The sequence below is a fragment of the Pagrus pagrus genome, assembly GCF_965226575.1.
Source record: "Pagrus pagrus genome assembly, chromosome: 15".
Taxonomy (NCBI): Eukaryota; Metazoa; Chordata; class Actinopteri; order Spariformes; family Sparidae; genus Pagrus; species Pagrus pagrus.
The window spans coordinates 21,454,569-21,480,299 of NC_140199.1; the positions used below are offsets into that span (position 1 = coordinate 21,454,569).

Sequence of the window (25,731 nt, forward strand, 5' to 3'; positions counted from 1 at the left end):
CAATATGGAGATATAATGGATGATTATACCTACAGTGAAGAAGATTCAGACCCACACTTCTTCCTAATTTTGCAGGAGAGAAGGAGATGATGATTAAATGAATAATCATTGTTTGATGACAGTTTATAATTGACATCGCTAGTTAATCAACAAAAATATCCAATTTTTCATCATTAGTTCTTGTCTTACCGCAAATGTATACGCTTAATTTAGTATGTACACAATAACAATAGTATATGACAGTGTGTATTATTTAATGATCTGTAAAATCATCTGTAGATCGTATTTTACTTTAAGAAATCAACACAACATTTATATATTGTTGTAAATTAAAAAGAAATTGGCAAGTTTGGTTATCCATCTTTAATATGATTGAAAAAAATGTTAAATAAGGATTTAATCAGGCATCTTTGTTGGTTTACATCGCAGTGAAAATGAGATTTAGGATTTATCTGGTACTACACAACTTGTATCTGCAGATAATCAAACATTAAAAAAAAAAATCCTAATTTACCAGATTTATTATGATGTTGATTTGTTGGAACAGCTTGTTTATGTCCCATATTGGTAATGACTGCAATTTTCTGAATATGTTTTCCAGCAAAACACAAGCTGTTTTTTTCATTTGTAGACACCCACTGTTGACTGTGCGTGTTGGAGTGGAGACTCCAGCGTGAAGATAGATGGATACATTTCCTGTAGTGGGATTTCACGGGAGCACAAAGGGCTCAATCATTAATAAATGTGAAAAAACACAACATTCTAGCCAGGAATCTTCTTAGACGCACTCATCCTGACAAACCTTGTGACCAGTCAAGAAAGACCTTGGTCAAAACCCAAGGACCACTCTGACAGATCTAATGAGCTTGTTGGCTGTGAGATCTTCCTGGAAGGACAACAGTCAGGGCAGCACTTCACAAATCTAGTCTTTACAGCAGAGTGGCCAGGAGGAAATGACTCCTGAAAAAGGCACATGGAATTTACAAAAAGGCACTTCAAAGGCACAGTGACGGCGTAAGGAGGAAGATTCAGATCTCTGATGAAAATGAGAAAAAGAAGTCTTCCGCTGTAATTCAAAGGGATTTAGAAATTGCAGCAGAAATGAGCCACATTTGATAGCACGTATGGCAGCACTCTTGCTATAAGGTGTGGTAGTGTCCATATCACAATGCGGTTGCTTTTCATAGACAAAGACTTTGGGAATTGTAAATAAAACCCAATACAAGTATACTCTAAGAGAGAATCTGCCTCAGATTGCGAAATACAATTCTATAACATTGTCTGTTTTATTTTCTTGATGAAAGCACAAGAGGACAGTATGTAATTTTCGTGCATATGTGTGCCATACAGTGACAGAGAAAGTTAGAATGCCTGACAGTAATTAGTTTTGAGTCTCTTTGTAGCTGAAGTATTCACCTGCAGTGTCGATGCTACATTCTACAAAAGCCAAAGCCTTGCTTTGTAACAGATTGTTGTTCGACTCAATCTGCACCTCATTCATCTTCCTCGTTAGAGATCACACATCTGAGGAACAAAGTGTGTCTAAAGCAAAAGGAAATTCTTTTGACTTCTTCGATTTAATACACAAACCTGCTTTCACGCTTTCTCCAAGTCTGTATATACTTGCTGAATGCTTTGTTCCTCAGAGTCTCCAAATGATGGGTAGCTACAATTTGATAATAGTGAAATCAAGGTCTTGGCAGTAGAAATGTTTCAGCACTGCAGTAATGAAAAACTGGCTAAATTCTCAATGAGACTGGTCTGGCATAACTTTCACACTGCATAACATTTGTGCTAACATTAGCCACTGAACAAGTCTGTTGCCGACAGCAGCTCGTTCTGTGGTTCGGGGACTGTGTGCTTTGTGCTATTGAGTTAACGGCTAAACAAAAGCCTGCCACGGCTGCTCATGCCACTTACTCTTTGGCAGGGGGGTGTTTGCTTTATGCTACTGAGTTAGCTAGCTTCAGAGGCTGTGTACTGTGAGTGTTACCCCTTGTTTCACATGTAAGAAAAACCTAATATTATCATAGTGAATGCAAACAATGAGCGTGGCTACTCTGCTGTCAAGCTAGCATGTGAGTATCGGTTGATTTTCGCTGCACTTTCCCCTGCCATTCTTGTGTGACTAGCTCATATAGCTTTAGCACTATATCCACCTGGCCTTGTGGAAGACTCAGTCATGCACAATGATTTTCTACAAATATAACAAAAAATGCTTTTGGAATAATTACTCTAATATATAACAACTCCAGCTTAATTACACATCCTTCTTATACAAAGAAAAGTAATTGCCTGATCATTAATTATACATTTTTGAACTAAGAAATAAAAACTGCAGAATGGTTGTATTGCTCGCTGTATGAGGGTCAAGCTGTTGTATAATGCCAATTTTGAAGTATTTCCAAGTATTTCCACTGACTTTCTACTGGATAAGCAGCCTAGACAAAACAAATCTCCCTGAACTTCTCCAATTCTCAAATTATATTGCATTAGTAATCAGCTGTGGCTACTTAACCCTGCAGGCTCAGACAAAAGCAATGTTGTGCTGTATAAAATTCAATTAAAGCATGCAGAACATTTGGATTTGGCCATTTCCTCTACAGATAAATGTATTTACATAAAACGTGTCTTTCTTCATGTTTTCACAGAAATTGTCAGAGGTAGGACACATAACCATGGTGTTGTGTCTTGTTTTGTGTGCAACGTTGTTTACTCATTTAAAGCTCAATGCCTGGCCTAATTTGAGTTCTGCACTTGCTTTGTGAAGATCATTTCTTCATATGCATGCTCTTCATTTCTCTCCCTTGCTTGTACTTTATGATTTTCTTATTTGTGCTTGGCAAAAGTGATTTTCTTCAACCGCAGTTTGCTTCATGCATGACCTGATTATAATGATGTCTGGCACTTTCATTTGTCCGGAGTTTGCTCAGAGTGTCACAAAAAAATCTTAAAATTGCAAATGGTAACTTTCAATCAGCACATTAGTAATTAAATTGAGTGCTGCACAGCCACAGGTGTGCTTTTATCCATTGTTCTAAATCAGCATGGAAAATGGCTGCCAATCAGAACTGAGGACTGAGACTATTCAGTCGGTAATTGTTTTGTCACAAGCACAAAACGTTTTTATTTTTTTATGTATATATATATATATTTGAGGGACTGTAATAAATTCAGCCATTTAATTGCTTATGTCTGGCCTCTGAAATGGAGGAAATAAAGACTGCAGGTGTATCAATGGTTCGAAAAATGCATCTAAAACATTAATCGGGGTATTTGAATGTACATATATCTGTGAGGATAATCTGTAATCGGAAATATCTGCTTATTTGTGTTTATCACTTTGGCAATATCTGTTTTAAAGAGGAAACTCCTGCATGGGAAAGGGGCTGGATTTGTATGTATGTAATTATTTTAAAAATGACTAGTGTACATTTAGTACAAGTACATTTACATTACCTTAAAGTTGCATTATGGAGGAAGTTAGGGCTAGGCGGTATTTCCTCAAAAAGATACTGTATCACAATATTTTCAGGCCATATACAATATAGACTTCAGTATTCTGAAATCTTCTCAAAAGCACTTTATTATAGTTATTACTGGGTGACCAAATAGGCCATACTTCAGTATCAATATTGTAACAATATTGTAGCGACGACTGTTGGTACTTTTTTGTGTAACATGCTAACTTCATTAGCTATCTCTTCAACATAAGACATAGACATCATATAGTCACGATTGTTATTTCTTCAGATTCTGTTGATAGTTTTGGTCAACTTTTCAATGTTTTCAACTAAAATTCTTACATATTGCACCTTTAAGTGCTGTTATTTACTACGATGTCGAGGTACTATTTTCTACATTTCAGAGGAAAATATTAAATTTTTCACTCCACTAAATTAATTGGACAATTTAAGTCTTATGCAGACTCAGTTTAATGATAAAAAAAAATAATCGGCAACCAAATTGTGACGATTTATTATGGTTGAGAAAAGATGATCCCCAGGTTGAAATTCACAAGCTACCTCTAAACAGCCATTTCCACACAGATTGCTGTCTGCTGTATGGCCCTCCAATGTGTGTTTCTTTGCCTCACCCCAGGTCATAATTGTGAGTTCTTACCCTGTGAGGCCAGTAATCCGTGCGAGAATGGCGCAGTGTGTGTGGAGGAGTTGGATCAGGACCATTTCCCTTTGGGTTTCCGCTGTCACTGTCGCCGGGGCTTCACTGGCCCCCGCTGTGAAATCAATGTGGATGAGTGCAGCTCCAGCCCCTGTTTTCACGGCTTCTGCTATGATGGTAAGAAACAGCCTATCTCGCCAACATGCTTAATAGCAGGCCCTCAAGATGGAAGCGAAGCGCCGCACACACCCATGCTGCCACTATGTCAAATTTGGTTTTGCTCACTTAAGAGCCTGACAGGCGGTTTTCAATTGGGTCACCATCGCAGCTAATAAGGGTGTTATGAGAGTGGAGTTATTCCATCTGATGTGAGGATCTAGGACATTACCTGCTGCAGTAGGCTTGATTAGCTCCTTAACGTAACCGTAAAAGGAAATCAATTAGGCATCAATATTGTGTAGTAATTTGAATAATGGATGATAAATGACAAAATTAATACAATCAAAGCTCAGGGCAAAATATTGTTTTTCTTCCCGCAGCTATCTATTAAGATTTGACCCTATGTTTTCCATCTGTAGCCTGATTAAAGACTCATTGGTCAAATAATAGTCTCAAAGTTAAGGATTATTTTTCACCAAATGGTCGATGATTACACTGCACACATTTACTGTGAAGGGCAAAAATTTAAAGGTGCACCAAAATCCTAAATTTTTCTCTTAGCTGTAGTGCTCTTTATCCATCTAAACTGTTTTTGGAGATGTCTGCCTTTTCTTGAATATAAAGGGACTGAAGGCACCCAGCTTCTGGTGCTCAAAGCGCCAAAAATACCTTTTGAAAAACTCAACAGCCGTGTCTAAAATTAAATTTCTCTCGGCAACAAATTATTTATGCTTTGGCATGACTTTCCAGCCTTCATGCAATCTCAACAAACCCAGCCAGTGTTGTTTCAACTGGCTTGTGCCGGAGCAAAAACAGTGATGGCAGTGGATCACTACCTAAGAGTATCCTATCCTTCACTGTGCGACAGTGGACCTCGGCCAGCTGTCTCGACTAATCTCGAGCGCAGCCAGTTCACCTTAGGTTAGTGAGGCAGGCCTCTAGGACCTATTGGCCGGCGCTCGGCAGCAGCCAGCCAGCCACCAGGGAGAGCACTGCATAGCTACAGTGGCTGAGATGAGTAATGCTGCTGCCACCCAGGACCTAAAGCATTTAATGAGAGTAATAGCAGCTACACGCACCAAGACAGAGTGACAGCATAGATTACGTGGTAAATCTTTGGGATAATGAAGAATCCTGGGACCCTGACTGGGGAAGTAATAAATTCACTCCTGTAAGAACTGCAATTACCTCTGTCACTGGCTGCCTGTACACCAGTGTTGTGTTGGAGAAACAGAATGATGCATCCCGCTTTAACGTCATTAATAGTTAAAGAGAGGAAGGAATGGATTATTAGACGTGGGAGATTCTAACTTGTGATGGAAGAAATTGGCACATTTGTAACATCTGAATAAAGGATGGTCCTGAAATGGGCTATCTCCCTCTGTTCCACCTCTTTCCCCCTCATTCAATGTGTTGAGAGTGTGAAAACAAATGGCCCGGCTTTTAGGCTCTCGTTGAGAACGAGTGGGATAAGTACGGACGGGGAAAGTAGTATGAGGGGAAAAAAGGGCTGAATGGCCATCGCAGACAGGTTCATTTAAAGATGGTTAGAGTGTCAAACTCCATCAGACTGATGCAGAGGGAGGGAACCTGTCATGAAGATTTAGCAACAACAGGTCGCAACGATACAGCGGAAAGGCGTTTATTTTATCGGTCACATCCATTAAAAAAAATGAAATCACAGCGGCCGATTGTGTTTCATGCTCATGATCAGCACTTACCTGTGTGGATCTGTGCCACATTAGTAGGTCCTACTGAGAAAAGAGAGAATTAATTTATGATGCAAGGCGCTGTAACTGTTCCACTGATTTTGTTTCAGTTGTAGACGGCTTTTACTGCCTTTGCAATCCTGGCTACGCTGGGCTGAGATGCGAGCAAGACATTGATGACTGTGTGAACAGTTTGTGCAGCGCCAACTCAATATGTAAGGACCTCCATCTGGTAAGTAGATTTTTTTTTTGTTTGGAAGGGTAATGCGCTCATATAATGGCTTTTAAAAGGCTTTAAAATGGCCTAATGTGCTGTTCATCGCTACAGTTTGTGACTCATTTAAAATACTACGGTTTATCATGAAATATTGACAGAACCTGGGACACACATGGCGCTGCCTGTTTCCTTTAATCAGTGCCATGCAGTTAATGTTTGGAAGCATGAGACATAAACAACTGTGCAATAACATGAATAGTGGGGGATTAATAAAAATAATGAAATACATGGCTACATGGCTCTGGGTTCCATTTAATGTAGGCAAATCTAATTGGGAAATCTGTTCAGCAAGGTGGAGATGCAAGTATGCTTCAAATTTTAGGTATCTGGGTGAAACAAAAAAAGCAACGGGAAATGTCTAAAAGTGGCACCACATTATTGTAATTACTTTTAGAAAAGCAATGCCAATTACACTATGAAAGCCTTGTTAGCTGAACGTTTAATGTACGATAATGACCAGAATGTACCTGGGAAAAATCACATTAAAGTGAAAATCAATTGAAGAGGCACTTAATAGTTTTGGAGAAGAAATTCAAACTCAGAATTTTAATGAGGTAAGAATACAAATTCATAAGGTCCCCAGAACACTGCTTGAAGGGTGGCAGGGTCTGCCAAATATAAACAAAGTAAAACAGTTTGAAATTGTGTGAATGACTTGTTCAAGGTCAGTTTGTAGAGTCAGAAATAACTTGTTTTGCAATTACATATCCCCCCCAAAAAATCTTATAATTCCTTTGGATCAGTAATTCGACATTAATCTTTAAGACTAACATATAATAAAACATATAGAAAGCACCATAGTTAATGCTTCTGTATTTAAGATTTTTGTATATATCTTTGCTATCGTCGAAAAGCCTCATTTCCACATCTCAAATATTTATGTCTAAGCTAATGTAGCAGACTTTGGATTGAACTACATCGGTAAGATGTGGGATAAACAAGACGGCTTGTCCTGTAGCTACCGGGCTCAGTTGATTTTCTGCAGATGCTTGTTGAAATGACAAATAAAAAAACTGAGTTTGTGAGATTTAGGCTGTAAATTGTACATCAAACATCAAGCTATTTAATAAATGACTGCTTCCCAGTACATTTTATTTCAAATGTGCTGGTCCTTCTCTACCGATGGCTGATTCTACAGAGGCCCAGCTTGGGTTTAAAGGCCTATTTAAAGACTTTCTTCTTGCAGGGAAGAGCTCTACTTCTGTAGTTATTCAAGTGGTTTTTTTTTTTAAGCCAATAACATTGATCTGTTGCAGCTGCAAAAGGCCCTGGGAGCTGAATGCTGCTTACAAACTGTGCAATGAGTACCAGGGGCCTTTTTCCAACAGCTGCTTATTTGCTAACAGATTGCAGTAGTGAAGCAGATGTGTCATAGATAAAGTCTTTGGGTTTGTGGGTTTTTTTTTCCATTGGACAAAGACATATATCTCTGGGTGTATAGTCCACACCTAGTGTTTAAAATAAGTCTGTGCTCTTGAAAATGAGTGCGTAATGTATCCAAGAAAGATGAGATCTATTTAACAAAAACAGCATGTTTCAGTTGGGAGCCAATGGAGTCCCAGAGGAGCCACATGGAGAGGAGAGAAAGCACTTCACAACCTTTCAACTATTTTTTGTCACTAACACAAATTCATTTCTAAAAAGTTTCACTACCAAACTTCAACCTTTTAAAATGAACGTTGAGATGCTACTCAATGCTCTAGTCTGTTTTCTATCCAATTAATCACCTTTTGTCAAAAATGAATTCAGCCAGACTATGGATTGCTAAACAAGGCTTAAGCCTGACGTCAACATTATGTAGTTTTTCACTTTCAAAGAAGCAGTTCGTAAGACGTGGTCAGAATTTTGGTTTAAAATGTTCAAAAACTAACATTAAAAACAGTGTGAAGAAACAACAGTGTTGACATTCTGTCAAATAGTATTTGTATGTATGATGTTACAGAGATGTCATGCCTCAGTCCGTCCTGGCTCATGATGCCACTTTGTACCACAAGAGGCAATAGTCTGATAGCCCCCATAGCTAAGAGATGTCAATGTAAAAGTCCAATAAAGAGAAAGAGAAAATAATCTCACAAAATGTCTAGAAAGAAGATTTCTGCACCTGAATTCCTTACTAAACAAACAAACGAGAGTTTACTTGCCTTGTAAAATGTACTTCATGCAAACTCAACATAAACGAAATAAAACTCATGTCGTTTCATATCACTTCTGGTTTGGTTGAAACAAATATTTCCCTGAGTAAGATGTACAGTTATTCCGGCTCTACACGCCGTTTCAATCTGGCATCCGTCAGCCCAATGGCTGAGTTCAGATTATACAAGATCAGACCAATCCTTTAAAGGTGTTATTGACACCATTTAACCACTAAATGTGGCATCCCACCTGCCCCCTACTATTGTATTCAACGTTCGGCAGTACTGTAAAACTCTGCCATTTTTACGTTGTTTTCTCCACAAACTGACAACTACCAAGTCTCTTGATTACTTAAGAATCATAGATACCACATGATACCAACAGCGTAATACTATTGGCTCACCATTAGAATTGAGATAAACAAAACAATCAATTTGAACTAGAACAACATGTTACCTCTACACCTTTCTACAAGATCTGTGGATGTATGATTTGTCTACATAAAAATGTTATCAGTATGACCGTTAATGTGTGAAGAAAAAGTTTTCCTCCTCTTTGTATTCACAGGCACTACCTAAAGCAAAATAGCATGTTCTGATGTGGTTATCAAACCAATTGGTTTCCAAAAATCGCTACTCTAATGTTCATTTTTCAGGAATCCTATGATTAGGTTTCAAAATGATCCCCAGCAGAGAATCCTGGCTAAAAAAATGTCAGCGTTGTTTTCCGGGAACTAAATACTCCAATTTTCAAAGACAAAAGGACACTGCTTTAAGAATAGACTCGGGTATGATAATAAGGGATATAATCAAATTCGACCAATATTTTTCTAGTCGCACTGTTCCCGGGTTCACTGTTATATATTTTTTTTCTCAGCTCATTATTCAAATAGGGACAGTTTTTGGAACCCCCTTCACAGTCTTGTTTACAGAACAGCTATTCCTCTCTTCTGAACACTGTGTCCCACAGAGCTTTCGCTTATTTTGGAGAATTGCAGTCCCTGAAGGTGACTTAGCAGCAAAAATGAGATTATGCTCTATCGCCAGGGGTAAGGAATTGGAGTCTCCTGGAGGTATCTAATTTATCATGAGATGACGGCATTTTTGGGGCCCACATTGTACAAATTATATCAGACAAAGTTTAACGGCTCCCCTCCAGTGTATGAAATACAGATTAGCATGCATTCAAGCAGCAGCGCCCAGGACCTTTAGACAGGATGTTGGCAATAAGGACTCCTGAGAAACCCTTGACCATACGACTACCTTCATCCTGTATGCAAAGAGGAATTTAAATTACACCGCTCCCTTGGATTGTAATAGACAACAAACCATTCATCTCCCATGCCGTGATTAATTATCATAATGCAGATTGCAATGATGAAAGGACAAGTGGTCCACATACAGAAAATACAAGGCTAGGAACTATTTATACATTTCTTTGTTAATGTACAGTAGGAACAGCATATTCATTGGTCCTGAAAAGAAATGATCTAAATCAAGCATACTTTAAATGTTCGAATGTCTGTGAAAAATCCTTTCCACACAGAATATGCAGCGGTTATATTGTATGCTAGATAAAGGCTTGTGCCATATACCTTGAATGGCATGAAAAAACCAGGCTTGCATATTATCCAGTGGGTGGGTGGTAGAAGGAATACATCTGCACAGCAGTAATGTGAAAATTCAAGACAAGCATGACTCTTCCACAGTTTAAACAGATTTCAGCAGGAAAGATCTTTTCTGTGAGTGGGAGGTTTTATTCTGCAAGATCTTTGAGAAAAATTAAGATGTATTTAATTAAGTTTATTAAGTGCTGCAGTGTTTGTTTACCAAAAATGTAACAGGTATAAATAAGACGGGATGCTCTCATCACCATAACATGTAACATGTTAACATTGTTACATAACATTGTAATGCAAGAGGATAGGCTGAAATTTAGCAGTTCTGCTAAGTCCGCCGCATTTACACTGATGCTTAAAGCATCAGTGTCGATGAATGTGCATTGTCCCAACTCAATAAATAAATACATGAAAAAATGAAATGAAAACTAACAATTATTTTCGTTTTGTCTATAAAATGTCAAAAAATTGTGAAAATGCTCATGACAGTTTATTTGTCCAATAAAAAGTCCAAAACCCCCAAACTCTTCATTCACTGTCATGAATGACAAAGAAAAGCAGAAAGTCCCTACATTTAAGAAGCTCGAACCAGCAAATGTTTAAGATGTTTGCTTGAAAAATGACTGATTTAGCTATTATCAAAAAAGTTTTCTTTGAATCAACTAATCTGTTAGTAGACTAATCACTGCAGCTCCACAAGAGAAGCACTTACTCAAAAGGTTAATTTTCCACTTTCAGTGTAACTAAAAAGGAATAAACACTCATCATCACTATTTAAAAAAAAAAAAAAGTTAACTCACCATTAACACAACAAGTAACTTGAGAGGAGTAACTTACTTTGATAGAGTGTAGATTTTGTATACATATACATATACAAGGTGCAATATATATGATTTTTAGTTGAAAACATTTAAAAAAATTAAATTAAATGAAAAACTATTATCAATAATAGTCTCCCTTGGTTCTCTGAGCTCCCAGTCGAGATAGCTAGATGCACAGCAAACCGAGCTAACTAGCAAACAGCAGCTAGAATTAGAAGTGGTTTCTCTGGTGATACGCTGCCCCCCTTTTTGTTTTGGTAGAATGATTCAGCTGGCCAAATCTTGCATATCGCACCTATTTAATGAAGAAAAGTTTCATAATCTATCTATTTGAAAGATTTTATCAAAAATGTAATTAAGTCATCTAATTGTTGTAATGTAATCAGAATCAGAATCAGAAATTCCTTTATTAGTCCCATAAACAGGAAATTTGTGCGTCACAGCAGCCAAAGGACAGTTCAATATAACAATAAACAATAATAATAGTAAAAAATAAACAATATAATAAAAAGGTAAGAAGAAGAGCTAGAGCAGATGATTAATTGAAAAAGAATATAATCTGTTACTTATACTTTTTGATTAATTGATTTGATTTAAAATGTCACAGAATGGTGAAAAATGTGGCTCTGTGTTTCCAAAAGCCTGACATGACATCCACAAATGTCTTGTTTTGTCCAACCAATCCAGATTTCTGCTTTAACTACTAACTACCAAAATTACTTCACCAAGATGTAAGGTGTCACTATATTTCACTGTTCATCCAGTAGTGTTTCTTTTTCTTTGTATTGCAGAGTTATGAGTGTGTGTGTCACTCCGGCTGGGAGGGGGAGTTCTGCCAACAAGAAATTGATGAATGTTTATCGCAGCCCTGCAAAAACAACGCCACCTGCACAGACCTTCTCAACAGCTACAAGTAGGTGTGCGCGCTGGCTCGAGGGCGCTGTCCTCACGAGGTGCATCAGTCACTTAATAAATGCAGAAAAAGAAGCCGCTCAGAGATAGCAATATGTCCTTCCACCGGCAGCGGAGATAATGAATTGCAGATGGCAGGTAAAACAAATGAGTCAATCAATGGCTCACAGCATGAAAAGGTTTCAGGGGATCTGTGAATCATTGGAGGAAAAAGCTGGTGTATCTGCTTCAGCTAATGTCCCCCCCCTCCTCCTCCTCCTGCTCGCTGGGGAGACGTAAAACTGCTTCAGGTGGAAAAGTTGGAGGGTGAACAGCAAGGCAAGGTGGAGTGGTTCGTAGTGCTCGGGTACTCACTGCCACCAAGTGGAATATTCACCTGCCTTAAGAGCAGACACTTCAGACTCGCGCACACTCTGGTTCTCTCTCTGTTTTTCTGTCTGTCTCACATGCATACATTTCCATTTAATCCCCACTCAGTGCTCCAACCTCTTGTGTCCTACATTCAGCTGTCCAGAATGAAAAGCTGCTCTGACCAGTAGTTCAATTAACCTGTAAATTCCCTGCACACTGGCACACAAAGATCCAGGAGTGCAGTGCCAATAATACACTGTAACACGGTGTACCTGTTTGCTGAAAAATGTGTCCTGTGGATCATTTGGATTCAAAAAAGCGTGTGCCGTGTGGTGGTTTATTTGTAGCACACCACAGTGACTCTACTATATCCATTTTTAGTTCATTGTCCCAGAGAGAATGACACTCTTTACCCTCAGAACACCTCTAAATAAGTGTTTATTTATTTAGGATGCATTTTAATTAATCCCACAATGACGGCGCCGTATCTCCTCTCCGCTGTATCCAAGGTGTTTGTGCTCACCAGGCTGGACAGGTGTGGACTGCGCAGAGGATGTGAATGAGTGTGATTCTGGGCCCTGTCTAAATGGAGCTCAGTGTCAGGAGTCAGACGTACCTGGGGAGTTCTCCTGCACCTGTCCCCCCTTCTTCAGCGGCCCCTTGTGCAACCAGCCTTATGACCCCTGCGACCCCCTCCACAATCCCTGCCTGAACAACTCCACCTGCCTGACACGCTCCAATGGAACAGCCTCCTGCAGATGCCCAGCTGGTGAGTGAATACACCGCCACAGCCTCATACTAATAGTGCTTCTTTTTGCTCTTTTTAGGCAATATTTTGAGTGTATCTACTGCGTTTTGTTCAGTTGGTTACTGTACGTAGACAAGAACTGAAAGAAATCAGAAAAAAAAACACAAATTCAGACCTCAAACATGCACATCGTAGATCAAAAGGTTCGAGCAAAGAAGATGAAAAATAGTCCTGTCACAGTTAAGCATCTTCTCTCTGAAATGTATGAGGTTTTCAGAAAAGTTATCATAACAACAGAGACGATGAGCAATGTTTTCTTATGCATGAATCAACTGTACTCCTGACACCTCCTGTAAAAAAACAACAGTAAATGTTTTCCTACATGGATGATTTAAAGTGTGCAAAAACCTTTTTTTTTTTCCCTTTTTTTCTAACAATGATTGACTCATTCTAAAACGCTACGCTACTATTACCTGCTCCCATCAGGAGAGGACTGAACAGTCCGTGTAGCTGGAAATTGGTCATTGGCTGGCCGTGGTTTAAAGAGGGTTGTCGGCATAATAATCAAATCCTGCTCGCCAAAAAGTTTTCTTGTATCGATTGTAACAGATTTCTTGAACTTTTACTAAGACAGACCAGGATGACTTTTGGCCTTTTTACTGTTTATAAGAAGAACTTGCCTACTGCTTTATCTTAGTTGGACTTCTCCTGATGACTTTGAATAACCCAAACTAGTCAGGTCCATGGTGAATCAGCTGCTATTGTACCACATACTTGGCTGTATGCCCTCAGTGTGCATGCATTACACACAGTACTGCCCCTTTTCTATGATGATTATTTATAGAAACAGAAACTTGCAGGACTGGGCCAAGACCCAGAGTGCTTCCTATCAGCCTCATGTGTATGTATCAGCTCTTTGTCATTGCAATCAATTCCTGATTAAATAGTTCTTTCTCTTTTGCATAATACTGTTCCATCTTTCCTTTGTTTTACGTATTAACTATCCAAACAATTCATCCGTGTGAATCCATTGGCTCACATCCCCATGAACCCTGTTTCGCTCACAGAAAACATTCAGACCAGTCAGTGTTACCAGGGAACATCGTATTAAAGGATGTACATGGGAATAAGCAGGATGGAATGTGAATATGAATGTTCTTCTAATGTTACCAAAACATTAAACACACAATTTTTAACCATTATTAACCTCCACCAAGGAGGTTATGTTTTCACCCATGTTTTTTTGTTCGGCGGTTGGTTGGTTTGTTTGTCAGCAGGTTCACACAAAAACTACTCAACAGATTTCCACGAAACTTGGATGGAGGAAGATTCTCGGCCCAGAATAAACCCCATTCATTTTGGGTATGGATCCGGATAAAGGGACGGATTCCATTGAACTTTTTCATTAATTTCTCAGGGAATAATGCATGGATCCTGATTTAGAAAAAACAAACATTTTGGTGGCTAGTATATATGAGTACAATTCGATGCGGATCCTAATATAAATCTGGATCTAGGATACTTATGAAACATGTTTTTTCAGCTGCTATACGATAAGAAATAGGGACAGAACCTTGCAACTACCACCAAATTGCAGTCGAGATAATGGGGATTCAGGAAAGTACCAACAGTGATTAGGTCTGATTGAATTAAAGGTGGGCTGTTGGGCCTTGGTGGAGCTATGCACTTTACTGACTGCCCTGCTAGTTTGTCATGAAATGACGATTGACCATATTCACATAGCGCCCATTTTCCTCTGACTTCACACTCAGGGTAGGATGCTCAGATGCCGTACAGATGTGTTCAAGGGTCAAGTCATATAATGTAGGCAAATAACAAATCGTTATTATTTCACTGCTTCCTGATTGATTAACAAGCTTAAAGACAGTAGACGGTTTAATCTGGAGGGACATCGGACGAACTTGGCTGCCATTGCATTAAGATCTATTAATTATTTACATATCAGCTGATTAAATTGCACAGTATCATTATTCCAACTTATATAAATAAATTCAGTGGATTGACCTCCAGTTTTTCGCCTTTCTAACAAGAAGCCTACAATAGTATGTATTCTGGCCACATCCTTTTTAAAATATCTTACTATACCCACAGGTAATAAATCCAAACTAAAAAACCCAACAGACCCACAAGTAACATGCATTTTCACATGCATGGCCTGAATGCATTGTATATTTGATACGTTCTGAAGTTCTGAAACAAACCATATTACATATTCGCAGGTGCAGTATGTTCCTGAGGTAATTTAATGAATCTTTTGCAAAATTGGTGATTAAAAGATTGTGGTTTCATCCCTCATGGAAGACTGCGGCTGAATTCGTTTTGATGGAATCAAATCACAGTGAAAGAGACCATATTATATTATGCATCACTCATCCACTGTCTGATTATATTCAATTCACAAGCTCTACAAGCAAAGAAAAAACAGTGAGCAATGAAAATGACCACCCTCTTTGCTGAAATAACATGTTAAGAAGTGTATCAGTAGCTTAACAATTCCAAATGATAAAATGTTTGACATTCAAACTTATCAGTGAGCAGGTTAAGATGCTATAGGGTTGTGCTGTACCTAATGGCTTTATCAGTGCAGAGATGAAAAGATGTTGCCAGATATAAATAGAGCGACTGGGTTAGTTTCAGAAGGCTTCCTTGGAGAGGAATAGGAAATTAGGTGCTGGCTGCATACATTACACCAAGAGCTTTGCGTGGGCTTGGTCGTTTTCACTTCACACAAGCATTGTGACTCACTACTGTTCATTATTATTCACCATAAATCCATCCTACATAGCTACTACTCAACAAACCATGAGCTGTTATACAATCTGTGGCTTGATTCCAGTGCAACAATATTACAGACTTGTTATTTACCATCCAGTGTAGGTTATTTGTCAAGGAAATTGTGTAGGCCTTGCTTCATTCCCCGGGCCTAATTAAATTAGAATTTGTCTGCCGGTGCCTGCCAGATTTACTGCCATAAACAAATCTCATCCCACACACTCGAGATGGACACCTCACAGTAAACATTATCAAGGTTAACTTGTTATGAAGTCAACAGCAATTAGCCATTTTGTCCATGGCTTTTAGATGTGCTTATTTGCTGTCTTGCATGCTGTATGGTTGATGGGGAGGGTAGGAAAATGAACTGAATTAAAGTTAAAAGACTTGATGCTAATATGACATGAGGTGGTAAAGACCTTGGGAGTAATTGGCCTAAAACACAGTATGGTAACAGTATGAACTGTAAGAGCTTATGTGCACAACAAAACTGCATTAAAATTCACAACCTCTCATTTGCGTTTAGAAACCGAACCTTGAGAAATGAAATAAAAACATTGCAGCTCCAGCCCTCAATTGTTGTACGGCCCAAATGCCTTCCAACTAAACTGCAGCTCAGTTTTATCCACATGGTCCACATTCAAATAGAGACAGTGTGTGCTTTTGTACGTGGGCACAGTTTGAAATCATGGCAGCTGCACCGTGGCAAAACATGCCTCAGGGTAGACATGAAGGTTTGTGCTGTTAACGAGGATGTATTAAGGAATCGGTTGTCTAGACTTGTGGGGTGTATGAGCAGTAAGAGGGGTTATTGAAGGGCAGTTGAAGCTTAACGCTCATTCTCCTTGACATGATGACGTCATGGATCATTGGATGATTTAAACAATTAAGATGTTGAGATGATGAGGGGACAGTGGGCCAGCTATACAGCCAGCCAATCAGTAAAGTAGTTTTTATGCATATTATATACAGTATATATCTATCTATGCTATTAACTGCTACTAAATATTGTTACAATATTTATCATAAAAACATATATAAACATATAAAAAGATACATTTGACATAATGTAGTGTTATCTAGGCATCCACCAGACAGCAGTACATCTGGACAAGAATCAATAAATCAAACACGTTGGCCAAAACAACAAACAAATCCAGTGTATTTGACTGTTGCAGGCCTCATCCAATTGTTCCATGCAGCACATATGAAATGATTGGACAGGCTACCTGTGAGATATCTGCACCATAATTGCCAGAGAAGGTGAAGCCAACATTTACCAATACTAACATGCTAGCTTGACAGTGGTGATCACAATTAAGAGCTATGTTCGTTTGAGTTCATCATGATAATGTTAAGTTTAAGTTTCTTACATGTGAGTGAGCTATGATGTAGTTGGATATGGTTAGCGATGACAACAATGTGCTCCACTGACAGTACACAGCCTCTGAGTCTGTTGTTCAGTAGCTAAACCAGCAGCCCAAAGCACACAGCCGCTCAGCTGAAGAACGAGTAACATTAGCACAAAGCACACTCCCACAGCAGTGAGCAATAACTACCAGGGGTTACATTACGTACCGCGCAAAGTTGCGTTTGTATGCTACTTTTCTTGTATTAATAGATTGTGGCAATTAACAGAGTTGATTATTTATGCATTTATTTAACTACACATGCTAAGAGAGCTTGTTGGAACGTAGCCAACTAGCCATTCATATGTTATCTCCCTTCTTGCCAAAGAGAGCTACAGTATGGGGAAATCATTGATGTCTGGCAGTCCAGTGCACTTGGCCCGAAGGGAGGGATTTGTTTTTATTTTAGTTGGATTATAGGCTGTTACATCATTCATGGGTTTTTCTAAGTCTCAGAATTTCATTAAGCGTCACTGTTTTTATTTCTGTTTCAATATGATTTTATCTGTAATTCATGTCTTGTGTTTAGATTCTAGCAACATGATACTTTTTAGCTTGTTGTTGTTGTTGTTGTTAAATGAAGAGGTTCTGGCATCTGATGTGAGGATACCCAGGAGACAACAGTAATACGCTGATGGTTAATAGTCACTGTCAAACTATTGAGACAAGTCTTATATATCATATTATACAACTATCTGATGGCAGTGTCAGGGGTCTTTTATTAAAGATAGCACTTTTACAGTTGGTTTAATGATCATTTTTCTCAACATAAACCTGCTATGCCATATTTGTTATATAGCTAACTGTGTGGTCTTACAGTAGTTTTCCCAAGCCAGAGCACTAGACAAGATCAGTCTCACAAAAAGGGTGATGTGGCAGCTTTTCTATTCAACAGTTATACGGGAGCTAGAAGGCAGCCATTAGGAGGTGCCTACTGGGAGAGGCATTAAAGGGATTTGTAGAACACAGACACAATGGAAATGAGTTTTGTCTACAAAGGTATGCTGTGAGAACCTGCAGGCCAGAACAAAAACAGAACCAGCTGAAAGAATCTTCTTAAAAGCGAAACATAAGGGAGGTAGTTATCCTCTGCTGATTGTAGAGGGAAGTTTTTGTTCTTCCTAGCAGTGTCTCTCCGCTGAGGCTCTGGCCAGGAGGCCTAAGTCATCTTGCCTGACCGGCACAGATGTTCCACTTTCCTCTTAATGAGGGGCCTCAGCAGGGAGTGCCAAACCTGATAGAAGAGCAACCTGAAAATGGGAGAGTTAGGCTAGAGGTTGGGGTGAGGGTTACTGGCCGACAACCACAACAAATGAAACAAACACACATAGCATCACTCAACACACATTACTGAACAAGGCAGAGTTACGTCAGATTCTCAGACTTGTACACAATGTGCAGGCTCGGGTGTCCTTGCTCCATTTGCTGAAGTGTTTGCACTTCTAGTAAAAAAATAATATAAAAAAAATAAATAAATAAATAAAATCAACGTCAAGGCTGAACTGTTTCAACTACAGCTACCACTGGTTGTGGAAACACAAAGGACTGTCTGAGGGTTTTACAATGCAGTGCTACAAAACACTACAAAACTACTGCAGGGTTTTATCTGAGAGGTGGTAAATTATTCTGACATGGTCAAAACTGAGGTTACCTTAAAGCTGAATCCAAAAAATGTATGCTCATTCTATTGAAAAATGCACAGTAAACATATGAAAACAGTATAAGCTTTTATTGAGATGGATAGATGGATGGATTTATTTATCATTAGACTGTACATTTGCCCATTACCACCTTCTCATGGGTTGGCATATTTAAGAGTTAAACGTGAGCTATATGAAAAAGGGACAATGTGTTCGCCTCTGGTCTATTGCATGAAGTGGAGAACTATGATTCTTGCAGTGTAGTGAATTAATTCAGAGGCTTTGTGTGGTCCCTTTACATGCAAAAACCATTTGGTCTCCATGGCTCAGAATATCCCCAGAGGTGTTCCTGGCCAGATGGAGAACAAACCCCTTTATTTGCATGGCATGCTACACTAGCCTTCACCTTCCACAAGATTGAGATTGTGTCCTACCAAACAGTTGGTTAATGAGCTACTGTGAAGCTGTGCCAACAAGAGAACTGACACATACTTAATATGATATTGAAAAAGATGTGTTGAGAACATGTGTTGCCAAAGATGTGTTGAAAACGTCCATCCTCGCTGCATTCATTTTAAGTGATTATTCTTTTTTATGGAGGAGGTGGACAATATGACTTATAGTAGATGTGTGTCTCCATTTATTAACCAGATGCCCTGGCAGATGTATGTGAATATCACTGAGCACTCAGCACTGTATAGTGTTATTAAACATAATGCACTTTTGGGCCATCACTACTAAATATATACCCCAATCAACTTAACTTGGTGTATTTCGAGGGGGTTTTATGATGTGCCATCCTATCCTATAGTTATAGGATAGTGTCACACTGAGATTTTCAATCCCAATCGCCAAAATAAATGCTAGCAGATTATGTTTCTGCAAACCATGGATACGTTGAAAGTTTCCATTTCTTTTATGTTGCAATTTATGTTTCTTTAGGTTTAATGTTCAGTTGTATGTTTTGACAATGCTCTGCTGTTATAATTTGTTAGGTTTAGGAACAAAACCAATTGGTTAGGGTTAGGAAAAGATCATGTCTGTCACCAACTGGAACTGTTTTTTTGCTGCAAATTCCTCCAACATCTCATCAAAAATATCTGGTTTTGTTGATACTAACATGGCCTGAACATGTTGCAATGTCTTAATTTAAAATGTCCAGTGGTCCCATGTTTGCTAATGTTGAAAGTGCGTGCTCCCTTGTTAAAGATGCCTTGGTTTCACGCTTACAAACGGTTAAATGCAATTCTGAACAGCAGTCTCTGGCTTGGCTGCTGTCAGCACTGGGCTGACATATTTTTACCTGAGTGTCCAGGATCAGACAGCAGCAGCATGTAGAACATAAATGTTAAATATAACACAGATAATGTGATCAATCTTGACTCGTTAATATACTTTGACAGTTAGAATCCAGAATAAACTGAAAACTGAAATCAAAGACGTTTCAAAGAAAAATCTTCAAATAAACATGAATATTAATGCTCTATGACACGAGGCAGTCAATGACCGTGTTGTAATTTAAGCAAATTTAAGCTTATCATGTAAATAGCAGCTCCATTTCTGGAAGCACAGTAGTATCTAGTCTAATATTCTGAAAGTGAGTCAACAAAATATTAAAATGTAGCAGGTGTTCAGTCTCAGTGTGAGAGCTCGCCCCTTCAGTGAGCAAAGGTCTCAGCACACTACTGATATTCTATTGCTGAGGGCGAGAGGTGCTGCTTTTCTCCCATTTTCGCTTCGAGACCTCTTTTTCGAGCCAGAACAACAGCTGCATTCAAAAAGGGCAGAAACGAGCATTAATGAGCACATGGTGGTATCAGAGGTTCTCCCTTCATAAAAATTCTCAGTCATCGGTAGCTTCTAACATATTGGTGTTTAACCCCTGAATGCATCACAGCAGGTAAAAAAATACCCAAATGGTCTCTATGTAAATCTGTGGAGACAGACCACACTGCTGCCAGGATATCCTCATTTTATGAGGCATAGCCAAGGGCAGAGGCTTAGTTTCAAAAGTGGAGGGACACGGTGAAGTCAAGGAGCCGAGTGTACAGTATATGAATGTATGGCTGTAGGGACTTAAGATACATATTGTAAATTGTTCTTTAAAATATGCGTAAAAGTATTTTTTTCTTTTCTTTATTTATTTTTCTGTAACCGATTGGTGATTGCTGTTGGCAAAGGTGCCAGGAAGTGTAGAGCTCCAGCAGGCTCCACCAATCAAAAGGCTAAAGGAAGCCTGTGTGACGCCTGACAGGCCAGACTCGCAGCAAAAAAACAGCCATCAAAGTGCTCACTACATCTCCTGAAGCTTCTTGCTGTAAGCACAGGGCAACAGCCAAAGGCGACCTAGATGAGTGCATCTGCATTTGTATCAAGTCAGAGAACTACTTTCATTTTGATTATGACAGCAGGGCAGTCGAGGACACAGTTGAGAAAGGACATAGAGGTTTACTTTAAAACTGGGATTGTGTTATTGGCAGAAGCAGTTTCCCATACATCTCCCAATGGAAAGTATTCCTAATGATGTACAGTATACGATCTCTTTTTTTATTCTGCGTTGAATTATTAAATTGTAGTAACTAGCTAAGGGTGCATTGGGCAGTTTTTGTCCTCTATAGGCAGAAAGAATCCTCAAAATCAAACTCACAGCAACAAGCATCCGACCTGACATGTCTTGTCCTTCTGGTGAAAATGTAAGCAGGCGAATGCGTAGAAGTAGAGCAACGTTGGCAGCTTTTTCGGGAGTCCTTTTTTTGTCATCTGTCGAGGGCAAGGCCACTGTTAGCTTACACTTTGTCCCCCGTTTTTTCTGCCAACTGCTAAAAAGACATCTTAGGCTTTGTTTTGTCATGTGGCAGACAAGGTGATAACCTCCATACTCAAACATATGGACCAGCAAACCAAAACACCAAACGGAAAGCTGGGGCGACTGCTGTTGATTCACAGTGGGATCAGCAGTACTTGCCACCCTTTCATATTGCTAATTGCCTTTTAAATTTACAGTTTTTTGAAATATTTCTTAGTGGATCTTTTACATTCACAGCACAGTCAGATCTTCCTTCATCCTACAGAGTACAGACTGTAATTGCAGAGCTATAGAGACAAGGTTATTAAGTGTGAATGATATATGAGATGGACACAGTTGGAGCCAACTCAAGTATTTCCATTATTTTAGGTCATTTAGTGGAAGTGGCTGTCTTTATCTCAGGCCTCAGATGTAACACACCAACACACCACCTCTTGTTACTTATTCTCCTTTGAACATTGAGTACATTTCTGGTTTTATGGTATGGATACTTTAACTAGAAGAAAGCATTCAAAATGTCAAAGTTGCAACGAGAAATAAATAGTTTGGTCTCGGATGTTTAAAACACAGTAACAGAAGTGAAGTGTAGTACAAGTAAACATACCCACTGTTAAAGTAAAACCATAGTTTGCCATTTGTAAACCAGCACAGGTCAGGTGTTCACTGTAAGCATCGTGTAAACCAGAGAATGGCTGTGTTTAGGCACTCGCACACCACTGTAAGAGTAAAGTGTCTGCATTTGTACATAATGTATAAAAATAGGCCTGGCTCTGTCACAGCTGTGCAGTAAACACATTTTAAATAAATTCAGTGTTTAATCATTTTGTGACTTCATTAGCAGTGCTGAAGAGGTGGTCCAGGTGTGAAGCAGTGAGGTAAAGTGGCTGCAGTGGCTGGTGTTTACAATGCAAAGAGATTTCTATTCTTAACCCACTTATTCAAGTAACCCAGTTTTTGGTCAGTGCATCTGAAGGACTCACAAGAGTGCTGTACTCCTTTTTTTTTTGGCCTTTTCATGGCTTTATTGACAGAACAGCTTGAGATATGACAGGAAATGGGATGAGAACGAGGGGGTTGGACTTGAACCCTGGGCCGCTGCAGTGAGAACAAATCCTCTGTACATGAGTTGCACACTCCACCAATTGAGCTACTGGGGCGCCAAGAGTGCTGTACTCCTTGATTGACACAGCTATGAAAACTTATATAATATCTGATTTGTCTGCCCATTTATATTTGTGTTTAGTTGCCTAACTTTAGTTGTTTGTTGTACAGGACTGACGATGTGTCTACCAGTGTCAGATGCGTCTCTTCTTACAAAGTTATCGTCTTATCAGATTTTTAGAATATACTGCATGTGAATTATGTAATGGAAAATCCAAAAACAAAGCAAAATGTATAGCAACACTCCATCACATTCCTTTCTGTGCAGCGATATATCAGCGTTGCCACATTCTTTTTTCCTTTTGCTCTTTTTCGCTTTCTGTGCGATTTCAGACTGCCACAGTGCTGGCACATTTTTCATTTCAACAAAATTCATGGCAAGCACATACACTACTGTAAGTCTTAAGAGTATCATCAATTTCCCTTGTATTATAAGAAAGTTCTTGCTCAGTCAGAGACGGGGACATATGGTTTTTGCTGACAGGCCTCTTGGGGACCGCAAAACAAAGGCATCACAGATATGAAATCTCTCCAGGTTCCAGTGTTAATGTTCTTTTTTTTATTGATGTACTGTAGTTATTTAAGGTAGTCAAGTTGGAGAGTTTTTTATATTTGGTCTCAGATTAGGAGATATCTTAGTGCCAGGTTGACAAATTGGCGTGTGCGCATCACAAGATGAAAATAGAAAATGTTTCACCTCTCGGGATCTCAGCTGAGCTCCCTAAATTTCATAGCAACCTGCTCTCTTACATTCTGACGGAGACACATCGCATGCGAGCGAAAATCCGCATAATTTCAGCTGTCGTTTTGCATGACCATAACCTATGATAATTGCGTTGCCTGTGGGATTAATTCAACACTTTTAAACCAACTTCGGAAGTGACATCCAGGTCACTGTCATCAAGAGAGAAATATATTTAGTTTAACAAAATAAATCAGTGAAATTGACTAACAACCTCTGTGTTTTATTATTAGATGATGTCTCTCATCTTTATTCCATCTCTAACTTGTTATATTACTCTTGGCTCTTAATAGAACATTTGCAGGCATGGTCTCACCTATGCATGAGGAGTGCTCGCATTATGAACACCAGTTTATGTGTGGGACATGGTGTAAATTGTGCATGCTTTTGTGTATAATCATCATTGATACATCTTAGACTAACTTAAAGACAGGAAAAGTGAGGAAAACACTCATAAAACAGTCCAATTTGAGCACAGTTTGATCTGTAGGTTAGAACAGTGTGTGACTTCCTTTTTGGCCATGCAGTGTATAATGGACCAATTTAAGACATGAACATACAGTATAATAGAACAGTTGAACAACAATTTGACAACAACTCAACACAGTTCAACTGCAAGGAAACTTGCATTTAAGCATTTAGTTTCATCATGGAAATCACACACAGCTTAAGTTGTCAGTCAGGTCTGACATTTGATCTACCGCAACACAGACACCACAGACAAAGACCATAATCTATATTGCACAAGCTGTGGATCATTTTTACTGAGCTGCCTCTGAGAAATTCTTACATCAGACTGACAGCAGCTTTGATAAGAACACTATAGTCACAACTGTATCAGTCCGATCCAAATTCATGCTGTTAAAATGAAGACATCACTTATATTTCAATTGAGACGTCCATCAAAGTTAGTTCACTATCCACGCGGGATTACCCACAATTTCTTCTCCTCGGAGACATACACTGGCAGGAGCAGTGATCACATACCGCAGCCACAGCCAGATGATGGAATGACTACGTGAGGATGCGCCTTGGGTATCCCTCTCTGTACTCTGTCAAAGAGGAGAAGCCTCCAGTCACTGCTAGTGGCAGAAGATGCATTACGTTGCGGTGACATTCGAAATAGTCCCTGAGGTGCTCCACCATTGCTTTGACTGACAGACCAGCTTGGGAAACCTGTGCTGTCCCATAATTCACCGGGTGTTCTGTGCTCTCTGTGGTCTCGTGGATTCCCTCTCATTCTCAACGTCCCAGGATGCACAGAGCTGTGCGGCTGTCGCTGTCTTACTATTTTTCATTACCGTCACTTGAGTCGGACTGAGAACTCGTCTTCCTTTAAAAACATAAATGATATACACTTTAGTTTATTCAGCGGATTAAAAATGCACAGTGAGGGCTGCTTAGAGAGCTCCATTCGGTTGTTAAGTCATTTTTTATTGAACAACGCTTAATAATCAACAGAACTGAGCCTCATCTGGCTGAAAAAGCAAAACCCACAAATAATTGATTACAATTGCTGCATCTATCTGCACTGAGAAATGTATGATCTATTTAACTTTCTGCCATCTGGTTCACAGTTGATTTTTATAGCACTGAAATTAGAGAAATTGTTGTTGCCATTACAGGCTATTATATAGCTTTTAACCTTAAGAAATATACATGGTATTAATCATGTAGTAGTTAAAAGGTTTGTATACATCAATACTGTACATGTGCATCCATGTTTCCTTAAGTAAGATATGACAGAGGACATTTCTTCATATTTAACCACGTCCCTGAGGTTTATACCTCATGTTCTCGTCTCAAAATGATTTCAAAGCTCATCATTGTTAATACAAGCACTTCTCTGAGATTTACACTGACATGAGCCCAAAACCATTATAGTTGAAATATATATTTAACTCCAACTTGAAACAGTGGGAGTGAAGGTAATGAGACAAGGAGACAATAACAGCACTCATTATAAGCTAGTTTTATAAACACTTTGTTATATGCTTGTATCGCCTTTAATTATGCGTGGCAGATGGTGCTCTGCAGGGAAAAGACAATACTAGTCTTTGGACGTCTGCGCTCGGAGTCTGATAGCAGAATTTTGCAGGGAATGGTGTCTTTGTATTATCGTTCATACCACTACAGTATGAATGCAGAAACAGTTGGAGAAAACAGGAAATCAGTGGTATGGAGGCAAAGGATAGACATAAAGAATCAGTAAGCTGGGTTTCATTTATTATCCTGTTTATCTTGGATGTTCAGGTCTGAATGTCAACTACTGTTACTTTATTAGATCTAAATTCAACTTCTTTTTAGAGACCACTGGTTCTAAAACTGTG

General features: G+C 39.0%; 1 protein-coding gene across 1 annotated transcript in view; it reads left to right on the plus strand.

Moving 5' to 3' along the window:
* eys (eyes shut homolog) overlaps nt 1-25,731 on the plus strand; it is a 181,584-nt gene that overhangs the window by 59,548 nt on the left and 96,305 nt on the right. The window contains exons 22-25 of the mRNA XM_084376077.1: nt 4,102-4,299; nt 6,101-6,222; nt 11,631-11,752; nt 12,612-12,871. Coding sequence (XP_084232203.1) covers nt 4,102-4,299; nt 6,101-6,222; nt 11,631-11,752; nt 12,612-12,871 — 702 coding nt within the window. The remainder of the gene's footprint in view (nt 1-4,101; nt 4,300-6,100; nt 6,223-11,630; nt 11,753-12,611; nt 12,872-25,731) is intronic.